Raw genomic sequence first — 16,960 nt, 5'->3', positions numbered from 1 at the left:
TCATTTTTGACCCAAAAAATCGAGATTTTCGAAATCGAGTTTTTGTGCTAGGATAAAAGCCTCATCAACGCTGATTACGGAACCGGAAATCCCAATTGGATCAGACGTATATAACAGGAGATATCGCAGATTGAAATTTGCCATTTTTTGAAAAATGCCATTTCAAAGATGAAAATCTAAACAAAGAGAGATAGGCCTCCGAAAATGCTCGCAATAGATTCAGCGTGTTCGAAAACCTATATTTCCATACCAAAATTTCAAATATCTGGCCCACTTTAGGAGAAAATAATTTTTTTTTGTGTTTCCACTTTTCATTTTCGAGTTGACTTCGAGGAGCTCTCTCGGGTGCAATTCACTATTGAATCATCAACTGTTTGGTTTTCTAGAATCTTCGAAACAAATTCTATGTACTCCATATCCTAAGACAGTAATAGAACATCCTGTTTTTCGGACAGAGTAGCAAATAGGTCATTTTAGGGGGGTCTAACCCCTTGCTCATTTTTGACCCAAAAAATCGAGATTTTCGAAATCGAGTTTTTGTGCTAGGATAAAAGCCTTATCAACGCTGATTACGAAACCGGAAATCCCAATTGGATCAGACGTATATAACAGGAGATATCGCAGATTAAAATTTGCCATTTTTTGAAAAATGCCATTTCAAAGATGAAAATCTAAATGAAGAGAGATAGGCCTCCGAAAATGCTCGCAATAGATTCAGCGTGTTCGAAAACCTATATTTCCATACCAAAATTTCAAATATCTGGCCCACTTTAGGAGATAATAATTTTTTTTGTTTTTCCACTTTTCATTTTCGAGTTGACTTCGAGGAGCTCTCTCGGGTGCAATTCACTATTGAATCATCAACTGTTTGGTTTTCTAGAATCTTCGAAACAAATTCTATGTACTCCATATCCTAAGACAGTAATAGAACATCCTGATTTTCGGACAGAGTAGCAAATAGGTCATTTTAGGGGGGTCTAACCCCTTGCTCATTTTTGACCCAAAAAATCGAGATTTTCGAAATCGAGTTTTTGTGCTTGGGTGGAAGCCTTGGCAATGCTGATTATAAAACTAGAAATCCCAATTGGCTAAGACGAATATAACAGGAGATATCGCAGATTGAAAATTGCAATTTTTGAAAAACTCCATTTCCGAGATGAAAATCTAAACGAAGCGAGATAGGCTTCCGAAATTACTCGCAATAGATTCAGCGTGTTCGAAAACCTATATTTCCATACCAAAATTTCAAATATCTGGCCCAGTTTAGGAGAAAATAATTTTTTTTGTTTTTCCACTTTTCATTTTCGAGTTGACTTCGAAGAGCTCTCTGGGGTGCAATTCTCTATTGAATCATCAACTGTTTGGTTTTCTAGAATCTTCGAAACAAATTCCATGCACTCCATATCCTAAAACAGTAATAGAACATCCTGATTTTCGGACAGAGTAGCAAATATGTCATTTTAGGGGGGTCTAACCCCTTGCTCATTTTTGACCCAAAAAATCGAGATTTTCGAAATCGAGTTTTTGTGCTAGGATAAAAGCCTCATCAACGCTGATTATAAAACTAGAAATCCCAATTGGATCAGACGTATGTAACAGGAGATATCGCAGATTGAAATTTGCCATTTTTTGAAAAATGCCATTTCAGAGATGAAAATCTAAACGAAGAGAGATAGGCCTCCGAAAATGCTCGCAATAGATTCAGCGTGTTCGAAAACCTATATTTCCATACCAAAATTTCACATATCTGCCCCACTTTAGGAGAAAATAATTTTTTTTGTTTTTCCACTTTTCATTTTCGAGTTGACTTCGAGGAGCTCTCTCGGGTGCAATTCACTATTGAATCATCAACTGTTTGGTTTTCTAGAATCTTCGAAACAAATTCCATGCACTCCATATCCTAAGACAGTAATAGAACATCCTGATTTTCGGACAGAGTAGCAAATATGTCATTTTAGGGGGGTCTATAACCCCTTGCTCATTTTTGACCCAAAAAATCGAGATTTTCGAAATCGAGTTTTTGTGCTAGGAAAAAAGCCTCATCAACGCTGATTATAAAACTAGAAATCCCAATTGAATCAGACGTATGTAACAGGAGATATCGCAGATTGAAATTTGCCATTTTTTGAAAAATGCCATTTCAGAGATGAAAATCTAAACGAAGAGAGATAGGCCTCCGAAAATGCTCGCAATATATTCAGCGTGTTCGAAAACCTATATTTCCATACCAAAATTTCACATATCTGGCCCACTTTAGGAGAAAATAATTTTCATTTGTTTTTCCACTTTTCATTTTCGAGTTGACTTCGAGGAGCTCTCTCGGGTGCAATTCACTATTGAATCATCAACTGTTTGGTTTTCTAGAATCTTCGAAACAAATTCCATGCACTCCATATCCTAAAACAGTAATAGAACATCCTGATTTTCGGACAGAGTAGCAAATAGGTCATTTTAGGGGGGTCTAACCCCTTGCTCATTTTTGACCCAAAAAATCGAGATTTTCGAAATCGAGTTTTTGTGCTAGGATAAAAGCCTCATCAACGCTGATTACGGAACCGGAAATCCCAATTGGATCAGACGTATATAACAGGAGATATCGCAGATTGAAATTTGCCATTTTTTGAAAAATGCCATTTCAGAGATGAAAATCTAAACGAAGAGAGATAGGCCTCCGAAAATGCTCGCAATAGATTCAGCGTGTTCGAAAACTTATATTTCCATACCAAAATTTCACATTTCTGGCCCACTTTAGGAGAAAATAATTTTTTTTGTTTTTCCACTTTTCATTTTCGAGTTGACTTCGAGGAGCTCTCTCGGGTGCAATTCACTATTGAATCATCAACTGTTTGGTTTTCTAGAATCTTCGAAACAAATTCCATGCACTCCATATCCTAAGACAGTAATAGAACATCCTGATTTTCGGACAGAGTAGCAAATAGGTCATTTTAGGGGGGTCTAACCCCTTGCTCATTTTTGACCCAAAAAATCGAGATTTTCGAAATCGAGTTTTTGTGCCAGGATAAAAGCCTCATCAACGCTGATTACGGAACCGGAAATCCCAATTGGATCAGACGTATATAACAGGAGATATCGCAGATTGAAATTTGCCATTTTTTGAAAAATTCCATTTCAAAGATGAAAATCTAAACGAAGAGAGATAGGCCTCCGAAAATGCTCGCAATAGATTCAGCGTGTTCGAAAACCCATATTTCCATACCAAAATTTCAAATATCTGGCCCGTTTTAGGAGAAAATAATTTTTTTTGTTTTTCCACTTTTCATTTTCGAGTTGACTTCGAAGAGGTCTCTGGGGTGCAATTCTCTATTGAATCATCAACTGTTTGGTTTTCTAGAATCTTCGAAACAAATTCCATGCACTCCATATCCTAAAACAGTAATAGAACATCCTGATTTTCGGACAGAGTAGCAAATAGGTCATTTTAGGGGGGTCTAACCCCTTGCTCATTTTTGACCCAAAAAATCGAGATTTTCGAAATCGAGTTTTTGTGCTAGGATGAAAGCCTCATCAACGCTGATTACGGAACCGGAAATCCCAATTGGATCAGACGTATTTAACAGGAGATATCGCAGATTGAAATTTGCCATTTTTTGAAAAATGCCATTTCAGAGATGAAAATCTAAACGAAGAGAGATAGGCCTCCGACAATGCTCGCAATAGATTCAGCGTGTTCGAAAACCTATATTTCCATACCAAAATTTCAAATATCTGGCCCACTTTAGGAGATAATAATTTTTTTTGTTTTTCCACTTTTCATTTTCGAGTTGACTTCGAGGAGCTCTCTCGGGTGCAATTCACTATTGAATCATCAACTGTTTGGTTTTCTAGAATCTTCGAAACAAATTCCATGCACTCCATATCCTAAAACAGTAATAGAACATCCTGATTTTCGGACAGAGTAGCAAATAGGTCATTTTAGGGGGTCTAACCCCTTGCTCATTTTTGACCCAAAAAATCGAGATTTTCGAAATCGAGTTTTTGTGCTAGGATAAAAGCCTCATCAACGCTGATTACGGAACCGGAAATCCCAATTGGATCAGACGTATATAACAGGAGATATCGCAGATTGAAATTTGCCATTTTTTGAAAAATGCCATTTCAAAGATGAAAATCTAAACAAAGAGAGATAGGCCTCCGAAAATGCTCGCAATAGATTCAGCGTGTTCGAAAACCTATATTTCCATACCAAAATTTCAAATATCTGGCCCACTTTAGGAGAAAATAATTTTTTTTTGTTTTTCCACTTTTCATTTTCGAGTTGACTTCGAGGAGCTCTCTCGGGTGCAATTCACTATTGAATCATCAACTGTTTGGTTTTCTAGAATCTTCGAAACAAATTCTATGTACTCCATATCCTAAGACAGTAATAGAACATCCTGTTTTTCGGACAGAGTAGCAAATAGGTCATTTTAGGGGGGTCTAACCCCTTGCTCATTTTTGACCCAAAAAATCGAGATTTTCGAAATCGAGTTTTTGTGCTAGGATAAAAGCCTTATCAACGCTGATTACGAAACCGGAAATCCCAATTGGATCAGACGTATATAACAGGAGATATCGCAGATTAAAATTTGCCATTTTTTGAAAAATGCCATTTCAAAGATGAAAATCTAAATGAAGAGAGATAGGCCTCCGAAAATGCTCGCAATAGATTCAGCGTGTTCGAAAACCTATATTTCCATACCAAAATTTCAAATATCTGGCCCACTTTAGGAGATAATAATTTTTTTTGTTTTTCCACTTTTCATTTTCGAGTTGACTTCGAGGAGCTCTCTCGGGTGCAATTCACTATTGAATCATCAACTGTTTGGTTTTCTAGAATCTTCGAAACAAATTCCATGCACTCCATATCCTAAGACAGTAATAGAACATCCTGATTTTCGGACAGAGTAGCAAATAGGTCATTTTAGGGGGGTCTAACCCCTTGCTCATTTTTGACCCAAAAAATCGAGATTTTCGAAATCGAGTTTTTGTGCCAGGATAAAAGCCTCATCAACGCTGATTACGGAACCGGAAATCCCAATTGGATCAGACGTATATAACAGGAGATATCGCAGATTGAAATTTGCCATTTTTTGAAAAATTCCATTTCAAAGATGAAAATCTAAACGAAGAGAGATAGGCCTCCGAAAATGCTCGCAATAGATTCAGCGTGTTCGAAAACCCATATTTCCATACCAAAATTTCAAATATCTGGCCCGTTTTAGGAGAAAATAATTTTTTTTGTTTTTCCACTTTTCATTTTCGAGTTGACTTCGAAGAGGTCTCTGGGGTGCAATTCTCTATTGAATCATCAACTGTTTGGTTTTCTAGAATCTTCGAAACAAATTCCATGCACTCCATATCCTAAAACAGTAATAGAACATCCTGATTTTCGGACAGAGTAGCAAATAGGTCATTTTAGGGGGGTCTAACCCCTTGCTCATTTTTGACCCAAAAAATCGAGATTTTCGAAATCGAGTTTTTGTGCTAGGATAAAAGCCTCATCAACGCTGATTATAAAACTAGAAATCCCAATTGGATCAGACGTATGTAACAGGAAATATCGCAGATTGAAATTTGCCATTTTTTGAAAAATGCCATTTCAGAGATGAAAATCTAAACGAAGAGAGATAGGCCTCCGAAAATGCTCGCAATAGATTCAGCGTGTTCGAAAACCTATATTTCCATACCAAAATTTCACATATCTGGCCCACTTTAGGAGAAAATAATTTTTTTTGTTTTTCCACTTTTCATTTTCGAGTTGACTTCGAGGAGCTCTCTCGGGTGCAATTCACTATTGAATCATCAACTGTTTGGTTTTCTAGAATCTTCGAAACAAATTCCATGCACTCCATATCCTAAGACAGTAATAGAACATCCTGATTTTCGGACAGAGTAGCAAATAGGTCATTTTAGGGGGGTCTAACCCCTTGCTCATTTTTGACCCAAAAAATCAAGATTTTCGAAATCGAGTTTTTGTGCTAGGATAAAAGCCTCATCAACGCTGATTACGGAACCGGAAATCCCAATTGGATCAGACGTACCTATATAACAGGAGATATCGCAGATTGAAATTTGCCATTTTTTGAAAAATTCCATTTCAAAGATGAAAATCTAAACGAAGAGAGATAGGCCTCCGAAAATGCTCGCAATAGATTCAGCGTGTTCGAAAACCTATATTTTCATACCAAAATTTCAAATATCTGCCCCTGTTTAAGAGAAAATAATTTTTTTTGTTTTTCCACTTTTCATTTTCCAGTTGACTTCGAGGAGCTCTCTGGGGTGCAATTCTCTATTGAATCATCAACTGTTTGGTTTTCTAGAATCTTCGAAACAAGAATGGTCCCAATTTCATCTCTCATAAACTTTTCAATAAGTTACCTGTGGAGGTTAAGAGGCTCAATCCTAAAGAATTCAACAAAAGAATCAATGAAATATTGACGACAAATGCATTTTGGAGTGTGCAGGAGTTCTTGTCCAGTGACCTGACATCTTTTGAAATAAATTATTGAATATTTACTATATTCCTTATTTTTGATTGGAATGGTATATTGTGTCCTCCCAAATTTGTAGTGTCCAGGTGTTTTTTTATTCTTGTTAAATGTTTTTTATATAATTTTTGACTGTGATATGAGATGGTTAAATCATCCTATTCCTATTTTGAAATATGACTTGTGCAATACAGTGTATTTTGTAAAGTAGCACCAATAAATTATCTTATCTTATCTTATCTTATCTTGCTCATTTTTGACCCAAAAAATCGAAATTTTCGAAATCGAGTTTTTGTGCTAGGATAAAAGCCTCATCAACGCTGATTATAATACTAGAAATCCCAATTGGATCAGACGTATGTAACAGGAGATATCGCAGATTGAAATTTGCCATTTTTTGAAAAATGCCATTTCAGAGATGAAAATCTAAACGAAGAGAGATAGGCCTCCGAAAATGCTCGCAATAGATTCAGCGTGTTCGAAAACCTGTATTTCCATACCAAAATTTCACATATCTGGCCCACTTTAGGAGAAAATAATTTTTTTGTTTTTCCACTTTTCATTTTCGAGTTGACTTCGAGGAGGTCTCTCGGGTGCAATTCACTATTGAATCATCAACTGTTTGGTTTTCTAGAATCTTCGGAACGAATTCCTTGCTTTCCATATCCTAAGACAGTAATAGAACATCCTGATTTTCGGACAGAGTAGCAAATAGGTCATTTTAGGGGGGTCTAACCCCTTGCTCATTTTTGACCCAAAAAATCGAGATTTTCGAAATCGAGTTTTTGTGCTTGGGTGGAAGCCTTGGCAATGCTGATTATAAAACTGGAAATCCCATTTGGATCAGACAAATATAACAGGAGATATCGCAGATTGAAATTTGCAATTTTTGAAAAATGCAATTTCCAAGATGAAAATCTAAACGAAGAGAGATAGGCTTTCGAAATTGCTCGCAATAGATTCAGCGTGTTCGAAAACCTTAATTTCCTTACCAAACTTTCGTTCATCTAACACTGTTTACCAGAAAATCAAATTTTTAATTTTTCCATTATTCAACTTTCGAGTTAGGTTGTATCTTCTATCTAGCAGAAAAATCATATTGAATTTAAACGTGATACATACTCTGAAAGAGCAACCTTTCTAGTCATAAATCTCGGCATTTCATCCACCCCGGCGCAACCATTCGATCTTGAGGGATGAGGGAGGTTTAACTGAACCCAACTTTTTGGGAGTTTTTCTAGTCGATTATCTTCAAAGAGTTGGGTTCTTTGAATTTTTGGTATTTTAATCCTACGTAATGAGAAAACTGCAAGATGCTGTATGATTGTATTCGATTATTTTTCAAGCTGATATACTTTTTCGTTTTTTTTTTTTTGTGAGATCGCGAACGGAGATACCACCTCGTGACCACGTACCTTTTCCCCCCCGCGGACATCACTGCTCGGCAGTAGGTCGCCGGTAGTCGTCGGACGGGTGAAATTCTCCGGTCTCCTATCCCGAAAAGACGAAATATAATCGATTACCGGTCGCCGAACCGGTTGGCAATTACACGAGAAATTGCACGCGGATATGAAGCTCTCGATTCATGAAAACATGAATATGGAGGTGAATGCAAGAGTTTAAATGCCTCAGCGACGGATTCCTACGTCGCAGAACGGGTTATTATACGTGTCAAACGCAGTGGCGTAGGTATAAGGAGTTACGATTTGAGTGACTTCATATGTGGGGTATAAATGTGCCTTCGTTAGGGGGGACAATTCGGAAAAGTGATGATGGGGTTTTGCATTTCTTCAACTGGCCATATCTCGCCAGATATTCGTTGGAAACTATGCTATAAAGAGCGTTTTTCATCAGGAATGAATGGTGCTGATGAGGGTCACATTCAATTTTATATTAATTCATTCTATGGCAGTCAAAAACTCTCCGCTTATACAGCATCATTTTTGATTGAATTGTTAGTGTGTTATCCTCGAAAATTAGACATATTCCGTCGTGTACTTTCATATATAACTCCTTAAATCTACTAAATTGTACTTGATCATTTTCCTCTGTCTTTTGTAGTTTCCTTAGCGTCAGCCTTAAAAGCCTCAAATCAACAGCTTCTTTCTCTAGTTGCTTACGAAAAATCGACATTTCTCTTCATATTGTGGGACTAAATTCTACACGAAACCTCTCCTCGAATGGTTTTTGTACACTGTAATGAAATACCCATCAAAATCGGTCATTTGGTTCCGAAGTTATCTAAAGACAAACAAAAACATTTATAATACATTATCCAACATAGTAAAATAACATTTATCACAATCAAATATAGCCTATGTCACTCAGGAATAATGTAGCTTGCTTATGGTGGAAGAATTTTCAAAATCTGTTGGGTAGTTCCAGAGATTACTTCCTGCAAACCTACAATGATATAATAATTATCAGAATGAGATAGTAGTCCTTCCTTTCTTGCCTAGACATATCCATATATCGATCATATCAGGGCTGAAGGACGTGGTTTTTCTGCGAGTCTGTGGGGATAGATAAAGAATTTCCTTACCAACAGGAGCATTTATGTGGTGGTACCACAAGGCTCAGTTTTGTCACCTATCCTCTGATCCATATAATTGATATCAGTTTGACACAGAGAGCGTCAGCTTTGCCGATGACAGCACGTTGATGTATTCCTTCAGCAGTGGCACACCTTTGAGCCCCGTTGAATCTCACCTCCATAGACGCCAGCTAATCAAAGACAGCAAGAATCTGAATTCAAAGGGATCTGGTAAAATTCGATGCCTGGAAGACCCAAACTATAGCATTTTTTCTGAAAACCCAATTTGTGACTACTGACTTGATGATGGAAGATCAGATGCTTCGGCTAAGGAACTCCATGCACCTCCTTGGTGTGACTGTTTTGGTTCCGTTCATAACTAGAACATTTTCACTGCCAGACCATATTTTTCTTGTTCAGAAGGCCCAGAGCAGATCAGATGTGAATACTACCTGTTCGTTTGAAGCTCATCTTCCAAGTATTCATTAAAACCCTTCTATACCATCCATAAAAGGGCAGCACAGCCCTGTAGACTGACGAACATCGCAAACTTACACCTGTTCTTTAGATATTGTCACCGTCCAGCTACAGGAGACGATGCTGGCTGCTGCCAAAGTTTTCCGCTTCTTAGAGAAATTTTTTTTGCTTTCCCTGAAGATCTACATACGTGGCAATCTAGACACCCATGATTTATTACTCACTAATTGACCTGCAGTCAAAAAATAACCGTAGGGCTTGAATCAAGCAGTCTGTATTCCAACTTTCATACGTAACGCGTCCTAGAGAGAATTTTTCCGGGTAAAGTTTCGAGAATTTCACCGCGTTGGCGACAACGGACGGCTGGGGCCCGTGGGGCGCTCCAGAACAGGTCCCCAACCGATTTTTCCTTCTTTTTCTTCCTCTTCTCTCAGATCGCCCGTTTCGATTAGACGAGAAACGGCCTCGAATGACCTTGGTGGCCGCTGCAGACCTGCTGCAACTAGCCTAACTGATCTTCCTCTCGTTGCTCGGCCAATAGCCCCTGAAATTTACGGTTTTCAACGTTCGCTGGTCGGGGTCTGAACGACACAAAGACGAGTTCGCCAGCCGTACAGAAAAACCGCAAAATTTACTCACGAATTCGGCAGTTGGAAGGTCGTTCTTTTTGTCTTAGTTCGAGGAGTTTGCCGAACATTTCGTGTGTCCTTCACGAAAAAACACACAAACCTCGACAAGTTTGTTCATTGAACAATGAAAATCGAACATTTGTGTCCACACGTATTCAGATAAACGAAGAAATTTGAAGGTATTGGTGGAATTTTGGGTTCTGAGAAAATCATAACATTTTTTGAGGATTTTCAACAGCCTGTATCTTTTTAACCGAGCCCCGAATTGGAAAAAATGGTGAAGGAAGAAAGTGTTTCTTTTCACCTCAAGAAGCTTCTGTTGAAATATGTGTACAGGGTACATTATTCTTGAAGATATAAAGTTTGTTGTCAGTGAAGAAGTGCCTGTAGAAAGTTTTTATCGTTTTCAGATATTTTCGAAAATAAAGGAGTTATGGCAAAATACAATATTTAGTTATATCTCAAGGCTGGCCAAAGATAGCCATCAAAAAACCCTAAAGTAACAACTTTAAGGAGAAAATTGACCGTTCACAACTTGTGCTATCTTGCCTAAGTCGAAATTTCAAATCGAATTATTACAACGGATCTTTTTACAGATACAACGTGTATGACTGTTCATGACTATGTCGTTTCCAGTAATTGGCAAACATAGTCGCACGTTTCACGAAAAATTCCGCTAATTATTCCGTCATATACACGATGTTTAACATCGTGATCATTCCCAAGAATATTCGTCAAAACGTACGCATACTTCGTTTCAGCAACAACTTTCGAACAGCGCAACTTGAATTCATCAACGTCGATTCGATTTCCAGAATCGAGGTCAGTTTTGAAGATTTCGAGATCTCGATCGTAATTTATAGTTTGTGAATGAACAAATTCAGTTTCCTTGTGTTTAGTTGAAAGGAAAACCCTAACGACATAGCGGTACTTGGTCGTTTCGCAATTAATTCTAATCATGTATGTAGCAGTTATTCTAATTCGTACAACGTGAATTCATGGCACGGCTATGCTTTTTCTTTCGGTTATTCGTTGAATGGGTAAATAGCGTAAGAGTTACGTAATCGAGTAGGTATAGCATACGGTTGACTGATTAGGATACTCTCTCAGCGAAATATCTTTTTAAGATGTGGTGTTTTGCTAGTTTTGCTACAGTTTTCAACAAATGTTTGATGAAAGTTCATTTCGAATTAGATAAAAACTGTATCTTCAGGTTATTACAAAAATAATATTCTATAATATCAGCTTTCAAATAATTAGGCAGAGAGGGCAGTACAAAGTTAAAAGATCAGCAGATTTACGAAGGGTATTAATACCCTTGGTGATCAATGTCCTTCGTAAGCGACCGTGAAAAATTGGACTGCAATCTTCAAAAGAGGTAAATTTTCCATTGAAGATGATGACAGATCGGGAAGGCCAGTTTCTGTGTCAGTCCGCGAAAATATCGATGCAGTTCTTGACATGATTTTATCAGACCGTCGAATTGGGCTTAAACGGATATCTGAAGCACTGAATATTTCATACGAACGAGTTCATCATATGGTTCACGTCAATTTGGACCTGAGAAAAATTGCTGCAAAATGGATCCCCAAATGTTTGAATGTGGACCAAAAGGGTGCAAGGTAGAAGCATCGCGTTCGATCTGTGCTCGATTTGAAAACGATGTAGACTTGGGTACATTTGTACGATCCAGAAACAAAGCAACAATCAATGGAATGGGGACACTCTGGTTCTTCAAGACCTAAGAAGTTTTCTGTCCAAAAATCTGCTGGAAAAGTTCTTGCTTCAGTTTTTTGGGATTGCCATGGAGTAATCATGATTGATTTTCTGGATAAGGGTAGAACAATAACCGGAGATCACTATTCGACATTACTGACCACTCTACGGGAAAAAATTAAGGAGAAAAGACGCGGAAAGCTATCCAAAGCTGTTTTGTTTTTGCAGGACAACGCACTGCACACAAATCTCATGTTGCCATACAAAAAATTCGTGATTTAGGGTTTGAATTAATAGAACAACCCCCTTTCTCACCAGATTTGGCTCCATCCGACTATCATCTCTTTCCTCAATTGAAACAAAGTTTAAAAGGTCGTAAATTTTCTTCCAACGAGGAGGTAATAAAAGCTGTGGAAGTCTGGTTTGCAGAGCAAGAAGAAACATTTTATTTTAAAGGTCTAGAGACGTTGCAGGTTCTCTGTGATAAATGTATCCAACTAAGAGGAGAATATGTTGAGTAATAAAATATTTTAACATTGAAATTTTGTTTGTTTCTATAGTAGGCTGAGAATTTCTCAATATATCCTAGTATATGCACGCAAATTATCAACCTTTGAGCAGCATAGTTAAAAAAGCTCAAAGTAGTATTTTTAGCCATATCTCACAAGTGTGACATTTGTAGCATTTTCGCAAGTGATTTCTGTAGATCATACGAATAGTAAATGAACATTCCTTGATGATTCTATCCTCTCACAGGAGAGATTAATTCTGTATTATTCTATGAGGAGGAGAAACACTAATATTCATATATTTTTTTTTTTCAGAGGAAAATACGCCACAGTATGCAGGGCCGTACACAAAACGACGGGCGTTCAATACGCCGCGAAATTCGTGAAGAAGCGACGAAGAAATCTGGACCAAATGAAGGAAATAATACACGAAATAGCGGTTCTGGAAGAATGCGCTTCTAGCGACCGAGTTATCCGTCTACACGAGGTGAGTTGGAAGGAAAAAACGGTCGAAATTTGGCCCTCACATCAAGGGGAACTCAATACTGATCACCCTGTTCGAGCATATTCACCACAAAAAAAGCTGCCCTTGCTTTACTGAATTTATTCAAAGTGAGAGACTCACAGTTAACCCTAGCTTCATTGATTCATTCAAACGAACACACATTCCTGAATTTTTCCAGTATCAATTTCGATGCAGCATCCTTGGCGAACTTCTACATCTGTACCATAATATAAAATTTTCTCCCAGGTGTACGAGTCAACGACCGAGATGGTCCTGGTGTTAGAACTGGCCGCTGGCGGCGAGCTGCAGCACATCCTAGACGGCGATAACTGCTTCGAGGAGGTGGAGGCCAGGAAGGTGATGCGTCAGATCTTGGAGGGCGTAGCCTACCTCCACAGCCGCAACATAGCACATCTCGACCTCAAACCGCAGAACATATTGCTGGCGACCGAGGACTCCTGCGACGACATCAAACTCTGTGATTTCGGCATATCAAAGGTGCTAGAGCCTGGCGTCAAAGTACGGGAAATATTAGGTGAGTGTCGCAGCCATCTTGTGCCGCCTACAGATCAAAGCGCGAACGCAAACTATGCTTTCGACCCTAAGGAACACAAAGAGCCCTCCCGCACCTACCTGTCCCCACCACAGTCCGAGCAATGACCCTTCGAAACTAGCTCTAGCATTATTCCTTGTGATGAACCCTGAGCTGCATATAAAAATTGAAAGGATAATGTCCAGATGTAAATAAAAATCAAGTGCATGTACAAATCCTTGCGATAACAGAATAAAACGATCATTCCTTAAATACGTGTAGGAAGAATTGACCCTTTCATAGACGCGGTTCGAACATCGTTAAGTGTTTATTTTAAACGTAAAAATCCGCTATGTCAGCACCGGATATACGTGTGGAAATATAAAATTGATCGCGTTGTTCGTGTAGTTAACATCTCTCCTCTTTCAATTTATTGCCATTTCCCAACCGTTGTTGACTTATTAGAGAACTATTTATGTTAAACGATGAGAACCGGCACACTCATGGCGCCAATACCTCTAAACCCACTTTCTCGTTCATTCATAATACATTGTGAATTGGATATTTATTTATTCTCCCGCTCAGCCTAGATGTATACCAAAAGAACGTTGTTGTGACATAATAACGATAACGAGCTGTATCTCGGTTTAAAAACTTCGGCCTTCATAATTTGAGATGCTCTATGAATGGCTATGTAGACGAGTGCGCCACCTATGGCCGAATAGGCGGACAAACTGCCTTAACCGCGCGGTAAGGCCACAGTTTTCTGTTTAATAGATATGAACCACTAGAGAATTCAAAAAGTAATATCGTCCTCTTTTTACAGGTACTTTAGACTACGTAGCGCCAGAAGTACTTAGTTATGAACCAATCAGTCTGGCAACCGACATTTGGTCAATAGGAGTGCTCACCTACGTTCTTTTGTCAGGATTCAGCCCCTTTGGTGCCGACAACAAACAACAGACCCTCCTCAACATATCCCAGTGTGCCTTAACGTTTGAGCCAGAACACTTTTCTGACGTTTCTAGTGCCGCCATAGATTTTATTAAAAGTGGACTGATACTAGACCCCAGGTGAGTTGTCAAGGTTTTGTATGCTTCTTTTTATAGTGATACAGTAAAATCGCCTGTAATCAGTCGCCATTTTAGGCATACATGCTTCAAATCAATGGCAGATGATTTTATGTAAGAAATCTGTTATTCCCTACTTGGTGATGCTCACTCAGTATGCACTACGTACTTAGTTGTTGTCTAATATCTTGTGACTTTGGCTCTTCAGTTTTTCCGCATAAATTTATTAGCAGCCAATTTCATAATCAATTTTTAACTACTTTCTATTTCAAGGCTGGACTACCGCCTAATTCAAACTCAATTTCAAAGCTTCATTCATTTTAGCTAGGACAAAAGTAGGCTTTTAAATTAAAGGCACTTCAAAATTGATCATGAACCTGACTTTAAAAGAAAATTGAAGAAACTTGAAGAGTTATTTATGTACCAAGAACGAAAAACTGGAAATCAGGCGAGAGAATAAACAGTTTGTATTAACTCAATACTTTAAATACTCAAAGGTATTATGAAACTGTGTGAAGACTTAACGTTGCGTTTAAATTTCTGATGTTTTAATCTGTGGGACAGATTGTAGAAATGAAAAATGATTATCAATTGTCATTGTTAATTTATAACTTTGTAATTACAGAAAACGACCGACGATCCAAGAGTTGCTCGATCATCCTTGGATATCCCTCAAATCGAACATCTCCTCCCTGATAGTGAAATCGACGTCCGAAAGTATTCAAGTGACCCCCCGCTCGACCCCGATCAGCCAACGAAAGAGCCTGAGCCACGTGAACGTGTCAGCGCCCAACACAACGCCCATAAGCCAACGGAAAACCTACCTCCAAACATCGGACAATCTGAACGGACCGTTCGAGGGCTCGCCGAGGAGTGCCTACCAAGTTCCCAACAACTGCCTGTGCTCCCAATGCGGCACCACATGCAGACACCTAACCCACACACCACACGTATCGAAAACTGCCATCACGGTTGATCGGGGAATTTTGTGCTAGCTCAAACAGGGAGAGCACACTTTTTGATAGTATCCTTGGCCTGAGGAAGAATTGGATAAGTTTTTTTCCAAGCTCAGTTTATGGAAGCACATGAAATGTAGGTTTGTAATATTTGTGCCTTTTGATGTACAATCTCTTTATGAAATCGAAACATCTATTTATAATATTAGTCGTAATACATGTATGTAATTATCTTTATTTATGAAAATTCGTGATATACAAAATGGAGAACATTTCAGTCCTTAATTAACTGTGGAATTCTTATTTTCAATGTAAGTGTACTTTTAGAATGATATTTGAATTGTGTCCAACAAGTAAAGTATTTTAAATTACTTTTCGTTATCGTTTACTTATATGATGAATCATAATTTTCATCTATTGTGTGACAATCAGAAAATCAGTGACAAAAATAGCACTATAGTTCCTTCATCGAGTCAAATACCACTGTAATAGGCTGCCACCGATTCGAGTAGGACCATTTGGTGATAATTACATAAGCGAGATATGATAAAAGAGTAATTTATAGTCGTTATCATGGTATCTTAGTAAAATCAAGAGTTATTTTTGACTTTCATTATTCAAAATGAATCTAATGACATCAGAATTTACAAATAATGAATTGGATAACAGAAAAAAAATTATAGAAGTTTCAAAAGGAACATAGTTTTACAATTCCAATTGACCTTGTACGTGGCTAATTAATTCCCCTTTCATTTCAGCATATTCCTCAAATAATGAGCTTGTTAAAATGTTATATTGTCAGTTGCATGTTTGTAAAAATAATTTATGAAAAAATAATGGTGAATATTCTTCAATATTTCCTCTGACCAATTTTACTGCATCTGTTATGTTCTTAAGCATTTGAGAGAACTTCATTACTCTGTTTAGTACCTTATGATTCCAAAATCTCAAATGTCGAACATTTTGGGTAATTGTAAAATAAATAGTTTTATGAAGTATTTTGGTAATTTATGTTTTTTGCTTTAATGTTTCGGTTAGTGAGTTAAAATAAAGTATTCTATTTTGTTGTGAATTTGATTCGTTTTTTAATCCTTTCATTACATGTATTTTAATTTGATAAGATATATCCCCTAAATCCTATATTTAATAATTTCCTTTGCTCCCCAATTTTCAACTTAAATATTAAATCAAGAGTCTAAGACCTTTGCTGATTTCATTACTTTCAATATTAACACAGGTGAAAACTAACAAATAAAGCGATGCGTACGTCGTGGAAGTTAATTATGTAGAGATATTTTGAAATATGGTGAATAGAAAAATCCAATAAAAAAAGAGCCTAATTTTATAGTTAGTTTTGGGCTGTGGAAAGAGATAAAATCGGAATTATATTATACCAACAGTGAACTCAATATCTTTATATAATTCACTGATACCCTTTTTACAGAAGCACGATTTGCGTTACTGTTCAATAATTTTTCGTACATTCGTGAGCAGTCCGATCTCACTCTATGAAGCTTCGTAAAAAGAAGAAGAAAATAAACATTG

General features: G+C 37.6%; 1 protein-coding gene across 3 annotated transcripts in view; it reads left to right on the top strand.

Moving 5' to 3' along the window:
• Positions 1–16,487, top strand: part of LOC123313329 (death-associated protein kinase related) — a 147,799-nt gene extending 131,312 nt beyond the window's left edge. Inside the window, exons 1-5 of one of the 3 annotated variants that reach the window (XM_044898175.1) lie at positions 8,083–8,177; positions 12,668–12,839; positions 13,104–13,392; positions 14,216–14,462; positions 15,085–16,487. In XM_044898175.1, coding sequence (XP_044754110.1) covers positions 8,098–8,177; positions 12,668–12,839; positions 13,104–13,392; positions 14,216–14,462; positions 15,085–15,454 — 1,158 coding nt within the window. In that variant the 5' untranslated portion in view covers positions 8,083–8,097 and the 3' untranslated portion in view covers positions 15,455–16,487. Of the gene's footprint in view, positions 1–8,082; positions 8,178–12,667; positions 12,840–13,103; positions 13,393–14,215; positions 14,463–15,084 lie in introns of those variants that run through there. The other 2 variants (XM_044898176.1, XM_044898174.1) reach the window with 2 other exon arrangements.
• The last annotated feature ends 473 nt before the right edge of the window (positions 16,488–16,960 follow it).

Source organism: Coccinella septempunctata, chromosome 5 (genome assembly GCF_907165205.1).
Source record: "Coccinella septempunctata chromosome 5, icCocSept1.1, whole genome shotgun sequence".
In the NCBI taxonomy this organism is placed as follows: domain Eukaryota; kingdom Metazoa; phylum Arthropoda; class Insecta; order Coleoptera; family Coccinellidae; genus Coccinella; species Coccinella septempunctata.
The sequence above is the reverse complement of the archived record's forward strand: the minus strand, read 5'-3'. Positions and strand labels throughout refer to the sequence as shown.